At 41.9% G+C, this 23,483-nt stretch overlaps 1 protein-coding gene across 1 annotated transcript in view; it reads right to left on the bottom strand.

Moving 5' to 3' along the window:
* The window catches only part of CTTNBP2NL (CTTNBP2 N-terminal like), a 52,487-nt gene continuing 34,695 nt past the window's right edge, over positions 5,692–23,483 (bottom strand). The window contains exons 3-5 of the mRNA XM_018045918.1: positions 14,850–15,080; positions 11,201–11,308; positions 5,692–9,988 (exon numbers count right to left, since the gene is read on the bottom strand). Coding sequence (XP_017901407.1) covers positions 8,507–9,988; positions 11,201–11,308; positions 14,850–15,080 — 1,821 coding nt within the window. The 3' untranslated portion in view covers positions 5,692–8,506. The remainder of the gene's footprint in view (positions 9,989–11,200; positions 11,309–14,849; positions 15,081–23,483) is intronic.

Genomic DNA, 23,483 nt, shown 5'->3' with positions numbered 1-23,483 from the left:
GCGACTGAAACACCAGGGGGCGCTAGCGATTCAGCTTTCCGATGAAGAGCGAGGCTGCCCGTGGCAACCTCTCAGCTTCCCTTCTAGACCCTTTCGCCGGTTGCTCCATTCCCCAAAAGCGAAGTCGCGCAGTCGTGTCCGACTCTTTGTGACCCCATGGACTGTAGCCTGCCAGGCTCCTCCGTCTATGGGATTTTCCAGGCAAGAGTACTGGAGTGGGTTGCCATTTCCTTCCCCAGAGGATCTTCAAGGGATCCAACCTGGGCCTCCCGCATTGTAGGCAGATGCTTTACTGTCTGAGCCACCAGGGAAATCCATACCCCAGCGGCTGCAAATAATCTGCCTGCACTCACCGTGTCTTACGTACTTTCGCGCTTAATGTCAGAAAACCTCAAAGGAAGTTTCTCATAGCTTCTTTACCGTGATGCTGAAATGAAGGCTAGCAAGGTTAGTTCTTGCTCAAGGTTACACAGAGGATGGCCAATCCTTGTTCTGAACTTTTCCTGCTGCTCCTAACTTCCCATCCCCAGGTCCTGCATACCTATAGGTACACCCCGATCAGTACGACCCTGTATCCCTCTGTCTTCTGTTTATTTAAATCCTGAACTTCTTAGGCACTTGAGGCCCTGCCACCCTTTTGGGGAACTTGCTGCCTGGCAGTACTCTGGGGTGTCCCTCATCAGTGTAAATGCCAGCCTTTAGCATAAGGCTTTACACAGAGTCAGTGCTTAATAAACATAAGCTGTGTCAGTGTCAGGCAGGCACAGCAAATGTCCAGGGGATTTGTGTGTGTGTGTGTGTGTGTCTCCTCAGTATAGCTCAGATCTGCATAGAGCCAGCAACAACAAACACCCGTTAAAAATATGTGAATGAGGATTTAACAGTTTAACATTTCTACTTTGTTCTACCTCTTGTTGAGGTAGAACTGGCAGTAGAACTGAGGTAGAACTGAGGTAGACTGACAACTCCCAGAAGGTAAGGATGAGGAATGTGGGTGTGTGTGTTGGGGGTGGGGGAGGGGGCGGTATTGGGAGAAACCGAAGAGGCACAGGGCAGGGAGCAGAGCTTTCCCATGCTGAGAATAAGGCTCACATAGAGAATGAGAGGGGGAGAGAGAGAGATGCCAAGATCTAAGTCAGAGCGGAAGGAAAATGAGCCCTGAATAGGAGCCTTGTGTGTGGCCCTGTGGTGCTGACTCACCAAGACTTGGGAGAGGAAAACACACTAGGGATGAAGAAGGGGCCTGTGTGCTGTGGCTACCAGTCTGCCACCCCTAGACACCCGGTCTGCCCTGAGGCCCAGATGGTCTTGAGAGGTTTTGATTTGGGTTAGGTGGGCTGGGGGTGGGGGTGGCCACTATAAGGGAGATGGGGAAGTCTTTGGAGAATACAGAAGACCCTTCCTGGGAGAGCTGTGGGTCTGAGTTCAGGTGGGCAGGAGGAGCAGGGGAAGGAGGTGTCTCTCCCCAAATATTCAGTTGCAGTCTCCTCCACAGGCAGGTGTGGCAGGTCAGACTCACAAGCCGGGAGAGGTAGGTGCTCATGGCTTCAGAGGCTTCTTGTCCATTCCGGAGGAGGAAGTCATGCCTTGTGAGTAAGTGCTTCCCAGAGCTGATGCTACAGATGGAGGCATAGCCTCGGAGTAGAAGCTCTGCAATCCTCCCCACTCCCAGCCTCACCTTGGCTGTCAAACCGGTTCACAGGCATGAGGATGGGATTTTTGTGGCAACCAGAATGGCAGGTGGCCCTAGGCCAGCAGGCGGAGGGCAGAGCCCTGGTGGACAGGATCAAAGGTCAGACATTGTGGAGAAACAGGCGAGAGGAGGAAAGAGCGCCTGAGGGAACAGCCGGGGCTGGGCTAGGAATTCTGGTCCCAGGTCGGCTCAGGAAAGGCGCAGGTGGCTGAGCAGAAAGAGTGAGCTAGACCTTTAGACCTAGCCTTGTTCTCCCCATCTGCAGCACAAGGGAGCTAGAGTCAAGGGGCTCTAAGCTTCCTTCTCACTCTAACACTTGATGATGCCATGTGTCATCCCTCTCTCTTCTCCCCACCAAAGCCTCTTCTCTTTCAGTGTCCTGCTCCTAGCTCAGTCTCAGAAGAAAGCTAACAAACCAGGGGTTCATACTTAAATGTATTACTGTCCACAAACTAATGTTCTGAACTTCCCACATGTATTACATATTTAAAAAAAATTATTTACTTATTTGGTTGCATCGGGTCTTAGTTGCAGGATCTTCGATCTTCCTTGTGGCATGTAGGATCTAGTTCCCTAAGGACTGAACCCCAGGCCCTTGCACTGCGAGGGCAGAGTCTTAGTCACTGGAAATCCCAAATGTCCTACATACTTTCTACTATAGTATGGCCACTGGAAGGAGAGTGGACTTGAAGGCCTAATGAGTGAAGGTTTGAATCCCAGCTGTGCCCCTGACTCTCAGCCCAGCTGGGTTGTAGGACCTTGAGCAATGTCCTGGGCCTCAGTAGGCCTTCATTACTTTATGGGTCAAGCAGGAATAACCTGCCTCTTTCAGTAGTTGTGTTGATTAAATGAAGTAACACATGTAATATACATGATTGACAGCTTGGTACCAAATAAAATACTCAGAAAATGTGTCCGCCCACATTTAGGGGACTTAGTCACGACCAGAAAGAACAGAGTCTGAGAGATTAAGGTGCAGGAAGCTTACCAAGAGCTTCCCTGGTGGCTCAGAAGGCAGAGAATCTGCCTGTGCTGTGGGAGACCTGGGTTTGATCCCTGGGCTGGGAAGAGCCCCTGGAGGGCGTGGCAACCCACTCCAGTATTCTTGCCTGGAGAATCGAGAATCCCCATGGACAGAGGAGCCTGGCAGTGTACAGTCCTTGGGGGTCGCAGAGTCTGACACAACTGAGCAACTGAACACACACAGGCTTATCAGAGAGAACCCTTGGAATCCACAGGAAGGAAGAGGGGAGGGAGGAAAAAGAAGAGGTGGGGACAGTTGAGCTGTAGCAGTCTCAACGCAGGGCTTAGTCAGCTCTACAGGGAGTTTAGAAGCTCGGATGACCCGTCAGAGCTCTCTTGATTTGGGACAAGGGGGCCAGGTCTTTATGCTCCATATCAGTCTTTGGATATGGACTGCCCATGAAAGGAGATGTGACCTTGGTGTCAAATTGCTTTCCAAAGGGCTTACAGCCAAGAGCTGTTTCCTGTCAGCATTTCCTGCAGCTAGGAAAATAAATCCTTCATTCCTGAAGGGGGACCTGCGTGTTTACCATGCTGAGTTAATTAGTAGGACTCTTGTCAGATTAAGTAGGTGACTCCCCAGGGAGAAGGCCAGTCTTGCTGCTACACTTCCCAGTAATTTTTCCAAGCCAGCCATTTCACAGTGGTGTGGGCAGAGCCACGCGACCTTCCCAGTGCCCCTCCAGTCTTAACAGCAGCACAGACGTTCACACCACTGGGACAAAAGGAGAAACTGCTTTCATATCCCTCCAAGGGAAGCAGTCACTTGCAGGTATCCCAGGACCCACTGGATTCTATTCAAACCTTGTCGTTCCCCTTTTGCTTATGGAGACTTACAGGGTAGGAGGGGACATTTATGGGTAATGTGGTATTTTGGCAGAAGGTCCTTTGTCAGCGTGGCTTTTACACATTCCTAGGTCTTCTCTACAGGTTACTTGATAATGTTTTTGCAGACTGCTGTGGCCTGGGAGCTCTGTCAGTCTCTCTGAAACAGGACTTAGCTTTCATCTGAAGACCAAGATAAGCCAACTGAAACATATTGGAAACACAGGGAGATGGTGTGGAAGTCCAGGTAAATAATGCTTTGGAGAGAGGAGAAAAGGCATTTGCTTCTTCTCTAGTGAACTGTTTCCGCCCACAAACAGCTATTTTTGCTAGGACCGCCTTTAGTGACCCTATATGGTATTTCCACCCCACCTGCATTATTGTCTCTAGTCTCTTTTTATAACATAGTGTGTCCCCCAACTGGATTGTGAGTACCTTGAGGTTTTTCTCTAATAGCTATGTTGGTTTCTGTCTCTATCTTAATTATATAAGAGATCTCAGTTGCTTGAGGGGAATTAGTGTTTTTTGTTCCACTTACCTGAGCTGATAAATGCCTCTAGGTTAGGGTGGTAAAGCAGCAGCATGGTGTCCTGTGAGGTATAAACCTGCCTCATGCTAAGCAGCAGCCCAGACACTTATCTTGAGCTCCACCTTGGTCCACTGATTGGAATCTCTATGGGGAGGGGCCTGGAACTGGCGTAATGAGTGACTCAGGAGATTCTCATTTGGGAAACAGGTAGTGGAAGCAGCAAAGCACTGGGTTTTCAGTCCAGCCCTGTCACCTACTAAGGTACCCGGTACAAACCTCTGGTATTCACCACTACCTCATGTGTACACCAGGGATAACACTTTGCAGCACCCTTGCGCCAATTACTAAGGGAAGATGTGAGTGAAATCATTAACATGGTCCTTGGAATCCAAGTAGGCACTCTTGACTTCGAATACCACTGACATTCTTGCAAGACAGATTCCAGAGCTTTAAGTCATTTCCTTCTGTTAGAGGCAAGTGAGTTCTTGTGAAAGAACAAGTGAGGGTTATGAGGAACTATTTCTCAAAATGTGATCTTCAAATCACCTGCATCAGCTGGCCCTCAGGCCCAGTCCCCAGGAATCTTTATTTTTAGCAGGATTCCTGTGAGTACAACACCAGTTTGAGAACCAGTACCCCAGTGTCCTTTCTCTTCCTTTGCTTTTACCAGTAAACTGGCCATTGATATGTGAGCAAATGGGTGGACAGGCTCTCAGGTTTTCTCAACTAGTTTTATAGCAACTAAAATTATTCTTTTGGAACAAATGATGCTCATTTCCTACCTGTGATGCATTTTTCAAAAGACATTTGAAATTCTGTTTCAAGAGCCAAGCATTAGAAGTACTCTTTATAAGTTACATATGTGTACCAAGTCGCTTCAGTTATGTCTGACTCTTTGCGACCCTATAGACTGTAGCCTGCCAGGCTCCCTGGTCCATGGGATTCTCCAGGCAAGAACACTGGAGGGGGTTGCCATGTCCTCCTCCAGGGGATCTTCTCGACCCAGGTAGTACTTGCTGAAAAATGGATATAACCAGTAATTGGCTTAAATGCTAGGAATGTAGATATGTAAACAACCACACTGTGTGAACATCTTTTGTACATCAAAGGATTTTCAAGTGCTCTTATCTGGCTACACTTGCATTTGCTAACAGCGTAGCAGCAATAGCACTGGACCAAGACCAGAGTCATGAGTCATCTGTGAAATGAAAGGGCTGGACAAGATCAGGCGTTATCTTACAGGACAGGATTTATGGATGGCTTCAGGGTCTCTGGACGCCATGAAGCCATCAACTGAATTTTGCACATAAGCATATACATTTTTATGGGGACAGCGTCCATCTATTCTAAAGATCCTCAAAAGGTCCAGAACCCCCAAATGATTTAAAAATTATAGACTGGACTATTGTGAAGGCTTCTCTCAGCTTCAAGATTCTAAGGAAAACCAATGTCCCATGTCCTTTTGGGGTCTAACCTGGATAGGTCGTGTATCTTCGTTTGCTTTTTTTGAAGCCAGGAGCCAGTGGTCCCTTTTTCCCAATCTGCTCCTCCCCCAACAAAATGGGCCCTGCTGTGCAGCATTCTCCACTTGGTACAAACAAGACTGCTTCTGCCCAGACAGTATGGTTTAAGTTGTTTTAATGTAGTCTGCTATAAAAATGGATGAAGACTTCTGCACGGTACATTTGGTTTTACAGGTGTTAATAACTGGTGCTTGCGCTATGTGCTGCACATCATGATGATCTGTTGGCCAGGAACAGCTCTCGCAACATGGGTTAAGACCAGAACTGGGAATCATGGAACTTTCACTTAGCACACACACAGTCTACGGCAAACTTAAATACTAATCTATAATACCTAATTGGATTATTTGATCCATTGCAGTATTGTGCTTGTTTATCTCAGAAGATAGGCAACTAGCAAAAATACACATTTCTTTTGCACTTCCCCACCCCCATATTACACTGTAAAAGTAATACATTATTCAGTGCACTTTCTAAGAAATAAACTTCCTTATAGTATCTCTCTCTATATATATATCTATGCCAAAACAAAAGAAGAGCACAATGCAACTTGTAAGATTACCATTTAAAGCAAGAGAGGTAACAATACTCTGGGATTTTAGCCCCCCTCCTGTTTAGAGAAGTTCCAGTTCGTGTGACAATGCACGGGAATAAGCTTTAATGCATGACTGCTCTGGGAAGTTTAAGATAACCTCTTTATCATTTAGTAGACATGCTAGGGCATTACCAGTATTTTCATTTTTCCTTGATGCATTGGCTTTAGTCAAACCACAAGCTGTGCAGACACCAGTGTACTCCAGAGTGATTCATCTTGATTTCCATCACCTGCTTTCCTCCCATCAACTCATATTGGGTTATGAGGAAATAGGTTTAAATCATAACAGGTCGTGCTGTGTTCTTAGTCACTCAGTCGAGTCCGACTCTTTGTGACCCCATGGACTGTAGCCCACCAGGCACTTCTGTCCAAGGGGATTCTCCAGGCAAGAATACTGGAGTAGGTTGCCATGCCCTCCTCCAGGGGATCTTCCCAACCCAGGGATTGAACCCAGGTCTCCAACATTGCAGGCAGATTCTTTACCAACTGAGCCACCAGGGAAGCCCTGGCTGCTGGCTAAGTGTTGACTAGAACAATGTATGTGAGATCTCTCCATCCTTGTGGACACAAAATCAGGTAACCACCATGTCTGAGGTGGACAGTCATTATACTCTAGGGAGTTTGTTGGTTGTGCTAGCCAACAAATTGGAAAGTTTGGAGGCTTTTGTCCACACACACTCACTGTGATGGAAATGTCAGAAGTTTCTAGAATTAAAAAGGCTGCAGCTTGGCAGCTTGTGAGCTAAATCCAGCTGCAGAAATGTTTAGCAGTATTTTAAAATATTTTGATCAGTTCTTGGTATTTAAAAATGAGAATGTTTCTCATGAAAATTTGGATTTCATAAAAATCTTAGGAGCTGGTAACCCTGGTCTAGCATTCTTGCGTAGCAACAAGCAGCTGAAGCGGCACAGGACGTGCCCTTTTCAGCGGGGCATGGTTACTTCACTTTACTAGGGCTCTCACTGCTCCCAGCTGTTATACGTCATTTGAGTGAGTGACTGACTTTTCTCATTTATATGACCAGTTGAGCTTTGTGACACTGGGTTGGTTTGGCCTTGTCTTCATGATGGACCTGATTTCATGTGAAATTTCCCCCTCCCCATGGACGAGATTCTTTCTTTGATTGGGTCCCAGCTACATCTAGTTGCTTTGGTAGGTAATCTTAACATGCATTTCTACTCATCCTTTACACTATATTGCAAACTCCAAAGATACAATCACACTAATATTTATGTGTTTAAGTGTGTGTATGTTAAACACGTAAAGGGGTGTGTATTTATACAGATATATGTATACTTTCATTTAGGTAAAAGTTAATTTGGCTCCACAGATAGGGACACCAAGTGCTGGCAGCTTGGAGAGTAAGTGTAGAACAACTGGCTAAAACCTGTATAATTCTGACATAATATTACAGACGGTGAACTTTAAGTTATTGCTTTTGGATTACAGAATAAAGATCTCATTCTGTTGCAAAACTTTTACACAGAATGAGTAACCATTTCCTATTCAAGTAATAGCAACAAGTTCCTTACAAAACAGTAGATGCCTGAAGACATTTTTGAAGGAGATGTGATTTCATTCTATTCAAGAACTTATGCAGGAAACTGGGAGTGATGAAATTTTTCCAAAGTACAAGAAAATCAGCACCCCAACTGCTTAATGTTCAGGAGGGTTTTTCAAGGGCTCTATAAAGCTCACTTTGTGGTGAGTTTTCATTCACCTTTAGCATTCCCATTCTACTTATGCAGCCTTATTTCTGAACACAAAGCTTGTATTAAAACAGTAAAAGAGGATTAAAAGCAGTGTTGGTTTTTAACATTCAGAACTCACAGAGGATCTCATTTTTTTTTTTTTTTTTGCAGTTAAATGATCCATTCTGTGCTTTTGCTGCAGAATCACAGTCATATGGCAGTCTAATTTCAGGCACTTTTAAAACATGTTCATCTGGAATAAAAAAATCTGCATGAACCACTTCCACATAATTCAAAATGAGTGTTGAGTGATTTGAGTCTCCAGACAGACAGCAAATCACCACCTGGTACTCAGTTAGCTTTCTCCATCATAACATGATGGTGACTGTGATGCTTAGGTGTCTTTGAGGTGCCCTTCTAGCTTTAGCACAAAGATGGGAATCATAAAATTCCAAACTACTTAGTTTCTACTTATAAAATACAAAAAGGTGAAATACACTAAATGTATTATAAGACGGTTTCAGCTAAGATCAAAATAAATAACATGATCTGACTCAATGGTTTGACTCTTGAGCTCCTGGACGAAATCTGATGGAATGTCAAACGCAGAGACTCCCTCCTAGGCACTAGCTGTTGGTGGGCAAAAGTATCTCAACATCCTTGCCATTGGCAACAACAGCATTAGAAGAGCAGCTGCTGCCAAGGTCTTCTGCAGTGGTCAAAGAGGACGCTTGGGAGTGAGCTTTGGTCAGGGGCGTGGTAGCGGATGGAGAGGGAGTGAGGCCAGGCTTTTTGGGTGGGATGGGTGGAGGGTTTCCTCTCTCAGCTCTGGGTATGGTGGGGGACTTGATCCCTGGAGACAGGGGGCTCAGAGGACTGGACACTTTTCCTGGAGTAGGTGAATGGCTGGTGTCACCTCTCGCATTGGCAGTGCTGGCCAGATTTCGGTAGTCTGTGCCAAAGGGAGAGCTGTTAGGAGACACGGGCTTTATCGGTCCTTGTTGGTTAGTGAATCTGGAGAGCACCTGAGTGACCGTGTTTCGGGCCAGCTGCTTGGCAGCAGAGTTGTCTATGAGGGTGGGGGACAGATCCCTGGATGGAGGGCTCTGCAGCCCGCTGGCTTGTTGGTCCTGATCTGCTTGGGACTGAAATTTGTGCCGAGCTGCATGGAACCGCTGGTTGATCCCTACTTGGTAGGATGACTGGTAGCCAGGACTGCTAGCTGATGACCCCAATAAGCGCTTAGTTAGTACTGGTGACGAGCAAGGAGAGGAGGTGAGAGAGGAAGAGGCAGTGCTGCTGGGAGATGGTGAGCTCCCGCTGGAAGGCAGATGACTAGGCGCTGGGCCTGGTGTCTCCATTCCCACAGGACACCCGCCGTTCTCCACTGCTTTTTCTTGGGCCAGTTCCACAGGCTTCTCTCGTGGAGGCACTTGGTTTTCTGCATTGCTGCCTGCAATCAACTCCTTGGTAGTCTGCATTTCTGGGTCAAAATGTCCATTGGTTCTTGCGTAAGAGTAAGTGGGAGTGGTGGGACCAGGCAGCTCGCTGGCCGTCACCTTGGCTGTGCTGCCCCCATGTGTTTTCTCTGCCTGAAAACTCTCTGTTTGGCAAAATACAGACACTAGCACGGGTGGCTCAGTTACCGTGCCTTTAGACACGGTTACTGGTTTCTTCACTTGCTCGCTGGGGCCACTTTGCTGGTGCAAAGCCTCTAGATTCTTCACCACCTTCTTCAAACTCTCCATTTCTTCTTTCAGAGTTCTGGTCCGGTTTTCTTCTCGGTTCAGCTTTGCTCTTAGTTGTTCCCTTTCAATGTCAAACTCAGATAACTGCTTCTCCACCTGGGCCTCCGTCTGCAAGCCCCGCTTCCTCTCGGCGGCCAGCTCTTCCTCCAGCTTGCTCACTCGGCTCTTCTCCTTCTCCAGTTTCAGGCTCAGCTCTCCTGCCTTCTGGCCTTCCTCCGCGGCCTTGCTGGTGGCCTTCTTGCACTCACGGACCAGCATGGAGGACAGCTGCTTGTGGCGGGAGCGCTCCTCTTCCAGCTGACTGGAGAGTTTCTTCTGCTCTTTTTCAAACTTTTTCACTTGGGACTTTTCAAATTCCAGCTGCAAAAGAATGCCACCACACATCTGGATTAGAGTAAGGAGACAAAGAGACACTGACAACTGTTACATGCCATGTGCTTACATCAACTATTTCTTAAGTATTACAACACCCAACGCAAAAATGTACACACGACGACTTAATCTTGCTTTGATGATTTAGGAGCCACTTCTAGTTCTTACTGTCTCAGGATTATTCGTGGGAATCTGAATTGTCATTGTGTTCTAGGTCTGTGGAAAGTTCAGAGGATTAGAACCAGTCAAAACAGAAAGCAGAAAGCCATATAAACTGGATTTTGTGATGAATGCTGATGAAAACAAAACCTTTAAAGCTTCAGTAATAATTCTTTCTGGTCTTAAAAACAAACAAACATAAGTAGCTGCATGTGAATCATTCTTCTACACAAATGCCATTGGCTTTAACCATCATCCCAACCCTACTTAAAGAACAAAATGAGAGGGAAAGGGTTCAAGGAACCCTATTAGTCAGTGTTTTTCAAACTCTTGAGACCCATGAATGGATGGGGAAACCATTTAGTGAGCCATTAAGGATGTGAACAAATGAAACAGAAGTGAAAATATTAATGTGTATTATAAGCAGTAAGGGTTATGTATGATTTAATGAGATTTTTGTTTCAAGCATATGTATATATGTGTATGTGATGTAAAATGTATTTTTTACTAGGAGTCCTAAGTCAAAAAAAGTTTTGAGAGTTCAAAGTTAGTGTTGCCCAAAGTGTGTTCTATGGAATGATGGTCCATAGTGAGTGATCTATATTAACAGATTTTATGAAAATATAGATTTGCTAAACACAGATTACCCTATATTAATCTTGAAGACTCACAGCATGCTTTGGCATACTACAAAGTCTAAACAATGAAGTTAGAAACCTCTTTGTGTGTTAGTCGCTCAGTCATGTCTGACTCTTTGTGGCTCCATGGATTGTAGCTTGTCCATGGGATTCTCCAGGCATGAACACTGGATCAAACATGAACACCGGGGATCAAACCCAGGTCTCTTGCACTGCAGGCAGGTTCTTTACCATCTGAGTCACCAGGGAAGCTTCTTTAACTTTGTTTAATACAGTAATCCCCAGAGTTATCTGATCACAAAGCCCTTTTTTTTTGAGTAACACCAATTTATACCCTGCAGAATAATCTTCAGGAAATGCTACTCTAGGCAAATGCTGCTCCGAGCGCTTCCACCTTAATTACCTGTTGAGTCAGCCGCTCTCGCTCCTTCTCCAGCATGTAGGTGACATCATCGCCTTCAGCTGTGTCCTGTGCATGCCTCTGCCTTTCTTCTTCAAGGTCTAGGATTACCTTTAAAGAATTAAAAAAATCATTTCCAAATATAGGGACTCACACTTAGAATACGATGTAACAGTAAGTGCCTATCTAAACATCCAAGATCATATTTCATAGATAAATAAGTAAGTAAATCTTAGGGCCATCAAAGAGCACACTGTCTAGAAGGGTGAAAGATATGTTCTAGAAAAAACACAATATATACTTTACCTCACACAAAGTGGCATGTAAACAGAAAAGAGGAACTCATTAGCTATAGGGACTGAAAAGGTTTCAGAGAATTAATAAGTTTGTTGGGATTAGGGGACAGGTGAAGTAAGGCAGATTCATGGAAAGCTGAAAGCTGAGGCTTTCCCCATGATGCTCAAATCACTGAAGGTACCAGAGAATGAAGCCTGAAATTAAACATTTCAAATAGGTGACATCCTAACTGTGTCTTGCTTAATTATTATATACGTCTTATATACAGTTAGATAAGGAGTAAAAAGATTCTCTAGACTTCATCCTGCATACGAGAAGGCTTAATTATTGAGATCTGAAGTCGAGATTTTTCAGAAGGCCTTTTAATTAACTGTCTACCCATTCCACTTACCCTGGTGCCAAGCAATTAAGCCCAACTTTAAGGAGAGTACAGGTTTAAAGGGGCACTTCCCCACATAATCCTGCCTACAACTGCATACTATTCCAATAATTATGGATTTCTTCGTAGCTTCTGCTCATGATTCAGAGGTGGGTTGGCCCAGACCTCCCCAAGCCAGAGCACTGCCATCCCCATGGCCATTTCTCATCGTTTGTCTTCACTAACAACTGTTATGAATGGAGGAAGAAGACTTTCTGGGACTCCTCTTTAAATACAAAAATGAAAACATTCTGGTTTATTTCCTTCTGGTTAAAAAAAGATTTTGGCTTCTCCTCTCCAGAGAGGCTTCTAAAATTATAGAAATGGGATGAAAAGAAAAAAAAACCCTAAAAAGAGAGACTTTGGCAGACAAATTTTTAATATTCTGAAGAAAGAAAGAGGCTGGAGGGATGGTAGCTACTTGGTATGAGGGAGGAAGCTGTTTTGCCCTGTAGGACCCAAAAGACATAGGGGTATCTGCAGGTGGCAGACACTGCAGAGAAGAGGTAAGGTGTGGGATGGAAGACAAGGGAACTAGGTCCAGTTGTGTGTATTTTCAAGAGTTACCTGTCCCTTCAACCTGATTCCTGTACACAGAATGCCCAGCCAGGCATCTACTGCCCAGGAATACACCAGATGTTTATACTCTGAAGAGACAGAATGTGACAGCCTCCAGATTTGGTAATAACAGATGTGACAGAGAATAAAGGTGAGGAAAGAGGATTATTTTTATTTTGGGAAGATGGCAGGGTGAAGAGGAAAGGGAAGTGGGGTGCTAAAAAATCCACATCTATAATAAAAGGAAGTAAATATAAGTGTCTAAAATTATCTGATAAAGTGAGAGAGCAATGTATTAGTTAGAAATATGGAAAAAATATATGGAAGTTAGCTAACAAAATAACACATTAAAAGAAAAGTGGTTGTCTCTAATATTGAGGAAGAGAGGGAATGGGAAGAGGTAGACTCAGTTCAGTTCAGCCGCTCAGTCGTGTCCGACTCTTTGTGACCCCATGAATCGCAGCACGCCAGGCCTCCCTGTCCATCACCAACTCCCGGAGTTCACTCAGACTCGCGTCCATTGAGTCGGTGATGCCATCCAGCCATCTCATCCTCGGTCGTCCCCTTCTTCTCCTGCCCCCAATCCCTCCCAGCAACAGGGTATTTTCCAGTGAGTCACCTCTTCGCATGAGGTGGCCAAAGTACCGGAGTTTCAGCTTTAGCATCATTCCTTCCAAAGAAATCCCAGGGCTGATCTAAGCAGAGTAACCATGTAATTCACTGTTTAAATCACTAATATGTCTAAGAGCCAAAGTGGGTACTGTTAACAACTCTGCCAAGGCACCAGGCTTAAACTGGAATTCTCTCAGGAAAACTGGGACTATATGCATGCTAATTATAAGCCTCTAGGTACTATGTGATGTCTAATGAAGTCAATGTTCTACTTTGATAAAACACTTAAGAATAGATAGGCAGTGATTTAAAACATTTAATGCTATCTTACACTGAAATATAGTATTAGGAAATCTTGAAATTTTTAACTCTTTTTCTCCCCAATCACCTAGGACCATAAATTATCCCAACACTATTTCAACAGGCTTGATAGCCAGCCAGCCCTTCAGTACCACTCAATTACTTTAGGTATGAAGTGGAAAACAGGCTTGCCTATTAAATAAAGATGTTGTGTAGATTTTCTAATAATATGTAAAAGCCCCCAAATTTAGGCAACTAACCCTAACTCAGTGACATCTTTTAAATTGGAGCATAAATGTCTTCAGATTACTTCAGTCTAAACCAGAGGTTAAACTTTTCTGGGTCTTGGAGAACTCTGAGAATTCTAGTAAGGATAGGAAAAAATAATTCATTTTCTATAAAATGCATAAATTTTGGCATTCACTGTATTTTCTGGGGGGTCATGGAACATCTGAGACCTATTTGTGGTTAAGAACTCCCATTCTGGCTTTTTGTTTGGACTCTGTGAAGGGAAAGAAAAATTGTGGGCAAGACCTAAGACCTTAAGCACTTTGTCAGATGCACTTTAAGCAGATGGCTCTCTAAAGCAGGTAACCATAAAGTAAACGAAGATCTATCAAACTGCAGCTGCTAACCCAATTTTTTCTGAATAAAACACTTCCTACTAAATGCACTGATGTCCCCCCACCTTGTTGATATAAATCTAAACCAACAGTTCTTAAAAATGCATATTCTAGCCAAGCATCTTTTCCAGGCCAAATGTGAGCTATAAATGACAAGTCGGGGAATGAAATCACAAGCACTAGAAGAATTCCAATGAGATGAGGTAGAGGAAAGCACAGGTCCTATCTTAGATGCTGTAAGACCTGGAGACAGACAGACAGACAGACACACATACACACACACACATTCCTAATAGAGAACAGCTTTAAGGTAAACAACCGTAGGGACTGTTTATGGTTTCATGAGAGGTAAAATGCAATGAAACTCAAAACCAGAAATTTAATAAAAATAATCTATTGGCTTGTATGTTTACAGTCAGGTAAATTCTCTCTCTCTGATACAGCATTCCCCAAATACCCAAATACCTATTAATCTTTCTATTTATCACTTAAGTAAGCAAATAGAGAACACTCTGTTCAGCTACAAGGCTTGGTCAAGCCCCAGTTTGTTGCCAAAGTTTGGGTGATCAAGAGTTGAAAAAACAAACCAAGTGTTTTGGAGAGTCGTATCAAGAAGGAATGTCATCTAAAATAATGTGTCTGACATACTCCCTAAATTTAACCTTTGGAATAACCTGCATTTTCTATCTCCTGGCTCCTAGGTAAGCTGATTTTTTTTTTTTTTTGGACACCTGTGAGACCTCCCAGTTGAACTACCATGAGACCTGGCAGCTGACAGAAAAGTATCAGGCACTATTTAGAAAGCTGTCCCTGGAGCCTGCAGGCTCGTGTCAGCGTCACCCACCTTGCGGTGCCGGCTCTCAGCAGCAGCCAGCTGCGACAGCATGCGCTCCTGCATGTTCTTGCACTGTTTCATCACCATCTTAAGGACTGAGAGCGGGTTTGTGCACACTGGCTGCTTCTCGCCATCATTCTTCTCTTTTAGGGTTTCAAAGTCTCTCTGGAGCGCCATTAAAGGATCACTGATGTTGTATTTTCCATAGCGTTCTTCAATGAAAGTATCTCTGTGTTGGGCCTGGGAAAGAAGGAAAAATAAGCATTTTGCTTTCAAATATTATTGAAGAGGGGATTTGCTAGCAGTTAGACATCAAAGGTGGTGATGTTGGTATGAAGTAACCTGTGGACTACGAATCAGACGGGCCATCTAAGTATAGATACAGCATCAGAATAGGGGCACAGCATACTAACGAGAACAAATACTTACACAGTGCTAATTACATGTTAGATGCTGATCCAAGTGTTCAGATTCAGATTACCTTACTCAAGTTTTACTTTGACTTTTAAAGTGGTGCTATCATTTCCATTTTGCAGATGAGTAAATTACTATGCAGAGGTCAAGTGACTTGCTTCAGGTTGCTCCGCTAGCAAGTTGTCAGAATTGGGATTTAAACCCCTCTGGGCAGCCTGGCTCTAAAGTCTGTGACCTGAACTGCCATGCTTACTGCCTCAGCTTATGAATGCTTATATTACCAACGGGTATATCTTATCTTTCCTTGCCGAGTTATGGCATTTGCATTTCTAAAATATGGTAAACATAGTATCTTTATGAGTTTACAGATTTAGAGACCTAACAGGGTGACCATAGGTAAGTAAAGGATGCTAAAAATAATTCTACATTATAATCGAGGACTGGTTGTGATTTCTCCACATAGAACTTCACTTGACTGCTGATGGGTCAAGAGGGTGGAGGCTCTCGGCACTAGGGCTGCAGACAGAATCCCTCCACCCCCTCTTCCAGCCTCCGTCCGGCTGCTGTCTTTCATCTCCATCCTGTCTCCTTCAGGGCTTGGGGAACTTGCGCGGGGAATGTGGACTGGTGCTCGGAGCCTGGCCTAGGGCTTTGGGCCTGGGCACCAAGTCAGGTCAAATGATCAGGAAGGCAGTCGAAGGAGATTCTTAAGCTACCCTCTTGTCCCTGCTAGGAAAAATTTGAAGTACTATTTCATTTGAGCATCATATATTATGTGCACGTGAATAAAGGACATTAACAATCATGTAAACAGACATTTAAATGTTTCCTAAGACATTTTACAAAAAAAAAAAAAAAAAAAGAATTGTTCATAGAAGGTTGAGGAAACTTCCTCAAAAGTCACAGCAAAGTACTGTATAATTTAAGCTTTCAAATGACATCTAGTTACAAAAACTATTGTCATTTCTCAATTAAAAAAATTATTTTATCAGGAGCTACATATATATTTTTACTACCACTACCCACAAGTGGGAACCCATTTGAAAAGAAAAATACACAATCCAATGACCATGCTTAAAAAACAGAACAAAACCCTCAAGAAAATAAAGCGAACATGGGTTTCTTTGACACAGAAACAGGTTTCAGTGCTGAACATGTGATGCCTTCTTCTTCAATAGAGACTGTTAAAGTTTAAGACTCAGGAATTAGCCTTGAGTTACAAATTTGTATTGGTACCGGTTGGCAAATGCTCAAAGCAGAGTTAGAAGCCCTGGGTTTTACTTCTGGCTTGACTACAACCATCTTAAGCAATGACATTATTGGAGCATTTGGATAATATCTGTATACTAGAAATTTGAAACTCATTTGTTGCTGTAAGTTACTGTTAACTAACCCCCTAACCTTATTACAAGTATGTATGTGTACACATGTGAGCATGTAAATTAAAAGACAGAATCCTATTTTGAGGTCCAAATTAAAAAGAAAATTCTCAGTAAAATTTCAAAATCAAGTCCATTTAGGATGGAGAAAGACAAGACCAATTCCAAAACTATTTATCATCATCACCATCATTATTTTGGTTGCACCTCGCAGCATGCTGGATCTTAGTTCCCTGACCAGGGACTGAACCCATGCCCCCTGCATTGGGAGTTGGGAGTCTTAACCACTGGACTGCCAGGGAAGTCCTATTATTTTTAAAAAATCATGGCAAGAGAAGACAAAAAAGCCAATTTTGATTACGTATATAAGAGCATTAATGTCAAACAAATGTGACTCATCAATGTTTTCATGAAGAACGTCTGTTTCTTTAAATTCAGATATAAAAACATGAGATTGAAAAAAAACAACAACATGAGATTGATAATCCAGGATTCCATGAAAGTTTCTATCTGTGGCTATTAACGTCCTATGGCAAATCCTTATTTAGCAAAACAGACAAAGGAAGTAAGAGAGGAAAAAAAAAACTCTTTAAGGAGTTGAAATCCCAGTCTTCTGTCACATCTTTTACTCATGATTACTATTTCTGTAAGATTAGCTATCGAAAAGAAACGATTATTGGTACTGAGATTGGTTTAGTAGGGCAAAAAGGAAAAAGCGAACCTGAATATTTTTACGACCTTTTCCTTTTCAGAACACCATGGAGAAAGTGGTATGGGAGAGCAGAGCTGGGAGTACAATTCAAGACTGATATCAGATCTGCTGAGAAGCTCCTCTCAGGTTTGAGTACATAGTTAACTCACCCTTAAAAATATGACTTTTTAAAACCCACACCGTTATTATCCTGTAGAATTAATAAGCATCACAGGGTTACAAGTAATGGAAGCGGAGCTTCTGTGGTGAGGTCTCAGACTTCCCTGAGAATAGCTATCAAGCTGTCTGTTTTCTCTTGAAGTTCTTCACTGTAATTCCATAATCACTTGTACAGTAATTACAAGTTATATAAAATTGGTAGCTTCAATATAAGTGAAAAGAATCTGTGAAATAATTGAAAAAAGGTTCCTTATCATGAAACAATTCTCTTAAGTATATTTTAATAAGGGCCCGAATATGGGAAAAGTGAATTCTGTATTTATTACACCAAACAGTGAATTGGAAAATGAGATGGAATATAGTATTTTCCAACCAACTTAATGCATCAGTCAAGTGAATTGGATGGGTTACACACTTAACCTAAATAATAACAACAAAAATAAACAAAAATAGATGTTATGATTTGATAAATGAAAGAAGAGCTTTAGTGGAAGTATGTATGGTTATTTGGGCTTCCTTGGTGGCTCAGATGGTAAAGAAGACTCTTTACCATCCTGCATTGCGGGAGACCTGGGATCGATCCCTGGAAAAGGAAATGGCAACCCACTCCAGTATTCATCCTGGAAAATCCCATGGATGGAGAAGCCTGGCAGGGTACAGTCCATAGAGTTGCAGAGTCAGACATGACTGAGCGACTTCACTTCACTTCACATGGTTATTTATTCCTATTTAACAAATTACCCCCAATTTAAATGTTTAGTGAACCGTTTTTAATCTCATACAGTTTCTGAGGGTCAGGAATCTTGGAGGAGTTGAGGGCTGGGCTGGGTAGTTCTGGCTCAGGGTCTCATGAGATTGCAGTCAAGCTGCTGGCCAGGACTGCAGGCATCTGAAGGTATAAGCAGGGCTGGAGGATCCACTTCCAAGTTTGGTTGCTGGGTTAGGCCTTGTCCCCGAGCATGTGCTGCCTTCCCACAGAGCAAGTGATGTGAGACAGTGAGACAGATAGACACAGGCACATCAAGAGGGAAGTCCCACTGTCGTATGACTCACCATCATTTCTGATGTGTTCTAGCAACCACACAGACCAACCCTGGTAAATATGGCCAGTGGGGACTACCTAATGGTGTGACTATCAGGAGCGGGATCATTCATTGAGGGCCATCTTCGAAGCTGGCTGTCAAGGTGAATGACTACACATGCTACCACTACCTTTCACATTTCAAGTCAAAATTTAGACTTAAATACCTGTTCTAAAATCTGTCAAGGCTGAGCTTAATATTTTAATGATATCTCAGCTATTTTATAAGAACTTTAAAATGATCTAGATTTCACTTTTAGGGGGAAGAGATCAGGAGTGCTGCTAAAACCAGTCAGTTCCTTGCAATTTCATTATTTTCACTTTAGTGACAATATGTATTTTAACTGAACATAAATTCCTACATTGTCAGAAAACACAATGATCTTTAATTCCAGATAACAATAAAGTAATTGGCTGATTAGACAGATTCAATAATAGAGGATAATACTACAGCAGACAAAACATACTAGTCATCTACTACTCATTTATTTTTACTGTTACAGGCTGAATGAAACACGCCACTACTGAAAACTTAAAACCACATAATATCCTTGGATATGCCATGCTTGCGCTTCAAAAATTTCAGCTTTATGATAAACTACAAAAAGAAATATGAAGGAGTTACCTTCTCTCTATAATAAATAATTTATTATGCTAAATAATTATTATGTATGTATAATATGTATATATATACATAAATAATAGTATAAATTATATATATTTCGATCTTAAAATAAGAAATCAATTTCTTTATTCTTTGGATAATAATCACCAACATAAGAAGTGGTCCCAAACGTAAAGGTGGAAGAATTATGGCCCATTTATTTAATTGAGGGCTTATATTCAAGTAGAAGGTTTTATTTTCAAGACTCAGGTTGATATCATAACTGTATTAGGATATGCATCTTTGCCATTTACCACCAATTCTGAAGTGATACTTATAAAAGTAATCAGCAATATAAACATTATGCCTTTAACTATCTGTGCTAAGGATCAGAAAGACAAACAAGAGGATTCCTGTTAATGATTACCAATGATTTCTGTTAATGTTACCAAAAGCATGTGAAAAAGAATTCTTTTCACACACAGTTTGATTCTATTAATCTTAAATCATTTATACTCTGGAGTCCCTAATAAACTATAAATAGCTGTCTGGGCAACTGGAAATAAAGCAACCATTCTGGATAAAGACGATAATGATATTATAAGTATACCCTTTGTTCTGGAAGCTCCTTTCTACTTTCTGAAGGAAAACTGGATTTTACTGTTGGACAATACTGATAAAAAAGGATTTAGCCTCACTGGAATTATGCTTTAATTTTTGGAATATGGCACAAAATTTATCACTGGAACAAGGAGAAAATTTTCATCACTTAAAAAAATTTCTAATATTACTGAAAACCGAATACTCCTTCCACTTAACTATAAATGCTGTCTTCTCAAATCTGGGTTTCTATGTGTTTATTTTCTTTAATACTTTTGGGCTCTAGAGTCTAACAGAGCTGAGACTGTATCCTGTCACTATTACTTTCTTTGTTACCTTTAGCAACGACCTTAACTTCTCTGTGCCTCAGATTCTTCTTCTGTAGAATGAGGGTAACAAATATACCTATAGTTATAAAAATTAAATGACTAACATAAAAATGCTTCCTCTTGTACTTGACACAAAGTATAATAAATATGAATTAATTTTTTCAATAGCTAAGTTTAGAATACTTTTTCCTTTATTTTAGAGTTAATGACTTAAACTCAACTCCATAGATTTATGATTCTTTAAAACTGGATCAGGCTAGGAAATCTTCATTAAAAGCAAAACAAAATTTACCAATCCCAGATAACTCAGAAGTAACAACACATCACTAAAAATATATCAGGAACCTGGATAATCAATAACATTCTATTTAGTTAGCAATCAATCTTGAACTAGTATTTGACATATTATATAATGTGGTCAATCGGTATTTATCTCTTGCATTGTTATAAACATTTTTCACTTTCCTGTCTTTTATTTCATCCTTGTTAGATTTTAAGTTATTTGAAGGAAAAAGCACTTATCATACATCTCTCTTCCTACATTCTCTGTATTTTGCCTTAGGCCTAAGACATATAATAGATGTTTATTTTCCAGCCTCTTTCCTGATGTCTTAGCCTTTCTGTACTCATCATTTTAGTGAGGTCAATATATTTTTTTTTTTTTGCTGTTAGTAAAATCTAGACTAGTTCCAAATAGGAAAAGGAGTATGTCAAGGCTGTCTATTGTCACCCTGCTTATTTAACTTATATGCAGAGTACATCATGAGAAATGCTGGGCTGGAAGAAGCACAAGCTGGAATCAAGATTGCCAGGAGAAATATCAATAACCTCAGATATGCAGATGATACCACCCTTATGGCAGAAAGTGAGGAAGAACTAAAGAGCCTCTTGATAAAAGTGAAAGAGGAGAGTGAAAGGTTGGCTTAAAGGTCAACATTCAGAAAACTAAGATCATGGGATCTGGTCCCACCACTTCATGGCAAATAGATGGGAAAACAGTGGCTGACTTTATTTTTTGGGACTCCAAAATCACTGCAACCATGAAATTAAAAGACACTTACTCCTTGAAAAAAAAGTTATGACTGACCTAGACAGCATATTCAAAAGCAGAGACATTACTTTGCCAACAAAGGTCCATCTAGTCAAGGCTATGGTTTTTCCAGTAGTCATGTATGGATGTGAGAGTTGGACTGTGAAGAAGGCTGAGCACCGAAGAATTGATGCTTTTGAACTGTGGTGTTGGAGAAGACTCTTGAGAGTCCCTTGGACTGCAAGGAGATCCAATCTATCCTAAAGGAGATCAGTCCTGGGTGTTCATTTGAAGGACTGATGTTGAAGCTGAAACTCCAATAATTTGGCCACCTGATGTGAAGAGCTGACTCACTGGAAAAGACCCTGATGCTGGGTAAGATTGAGGGCAGGAGGAGAAGGGGAAGACAGAGGATGTGATGGTTGGATGGCATCACCAACTCAATGGACATGAGTTTGGGTAAACTCCGGGAGTTGGTGATGGACAGGGAGGCCTGGCGTGCTGCGGTTCATGGGGTCGCAAAGAGTCAGACACGACTGAGCGACTGAACTGAAAATCTAGAATTTACTGAGTATAATCACTTAAGGTAACACTGATCTATATATTTAGCAAACTGACTTTGAAGTAGAACGAGCGTCAAAGATTCCCCTTGTCTTTTTAATAAAACGTTCATCATGCTGGTAAAAAAAAAAAAAAAGAAATTCTCCTGGAGTCAGTTTGCATCCACAGATATTTATAAAAGCAATTATTTATATAAGTTCAGAGGATCATATTATTATCTGACTCCAGTGTAATAAATTCTTTTGAAGACTAAAAATGGTAAGTTTAGTACAAATAACTACAAGTATAATACTTCTAGCTAGTAGACTACTTACTGATAGAATATGGGTAAACAGAATAATGTAGCTGCTCCAACATTCAAATTCCAGAGAGTCCTGAGAAACTAACGAAATTGAAATAAGTGTGTTGAGTTTTTTGTCTTTGTTCTGTTTTATTATTATAGACTATGTATGTGATTGAAACAAGTTACATATACATTCTGGACTGGGTCTACAGAAACAACTTTTTCAAGTGGGGAAGAAAATGTGTAAGGAATTCTATAAGACCTGAACAAATTAATGGTCTAAATATAAATTAAGGATTTGAAAATATAATCTTCAATGCTGTATTAGAGCTTAATCTCTTTTATTTAGGGAACCATATATCTCTTAAAATATAATGAGAGTCAACACCTCCCTCATACCATACAAAGCAGGAATGGATTACAGACCTAAAAATAAAATATGAATGGGCACAAAGCACATGAAAACATGCTCAACTCATCAGTGATCAGGGAGATGTAAGTTAAAACAATAAGATACTACTCCACAGCCATGGCACCCACTCTCTCTTGCCTGGAGAATCCCATGGACGGAGGAGCCTGGTGGGCTGCAGTCCATGGGGTCGCTAGGAGTCGGACACCACTTCGCGACTTCACTTTCACTTTCCTGCACTGGAGAAGGAAATGGCAACCCACTCCAGTATTCTTGCCTGGAGAATCTCAGGGATGGAGGAGCCTGGTGGGCTGCTGTCTATGGGGTCGCACAGAGTCGGAGACGACTGAAGCGACTTAGCAGCGGCAGCAGCATACAGCCATTAGAAAGGCTAAAATTAAAGACCGACAACATTAAATGCTGGAAAGGTATGGAGTAACTAGAATACTCGCACATTGCTGGTGGGAGTATAAATGGTATAATTATTTTGGAAATTAACCTGGAAGTTTCTCATAAAGTTAGAAAATGCCTACCTCCAATTTCACTTCTAAGTATTTGTCTAAAAGAAATGAAAACATATATTCACAAAGACTTCTACACAGTTATCCAGAGTAGCTTTATTCATAATAGCCCTAAACTGTAAACAAATATCAATCACTAGTAGAATAGATAAAAATAAAATGTGATGTATTCACACAATGGAAAACTATTCAGGGACCTCCCTTGTGGCACAGAGGATAAAAATCTGCCTGGCGATGCAGGGGACATGGGTTTGATCCCTGATCTGGGCAGATCCCACATGCTACAGAGCAACTAAGCCCATGCACCACAACTACTGAGCCTGTGTGCTGGAACTCCTGAAGCCCACGTGCTCCGAGCCCGTGCTCTGCAATGAAGAACAGCCCCCACTCCCCCACAACCCATGTGCAGCAACAAAGACCCCCACAACCCCCCAAAAGAAAGGCTATTCAGAAATGAAAAGGAACAAATTACTGATACATACAATGATACTAACGAACCTGAAATCATATCAAACAAAAAAAAGTGTCAGAAAGAACACATTCTGTGTGACTGTTCTAATG

This window comes from Capra hircus, chromosome 3 (genome assembly GCF_001704415.2).
Source record: "Capra hircus breed San Clemente chromosome 3, ASM170441v1, whole genome shotgun sequence".
Classification (NCBI taxonomy): domain Eukaryota; kingdom Metazoa; phylum Chordata; class Mammalia; order Artiodactyla; family Bovidae; genus Capra; species Capra hircus.
This window is presented reverse-complemented; position numbering and strand designations above follow the sequence as displayed.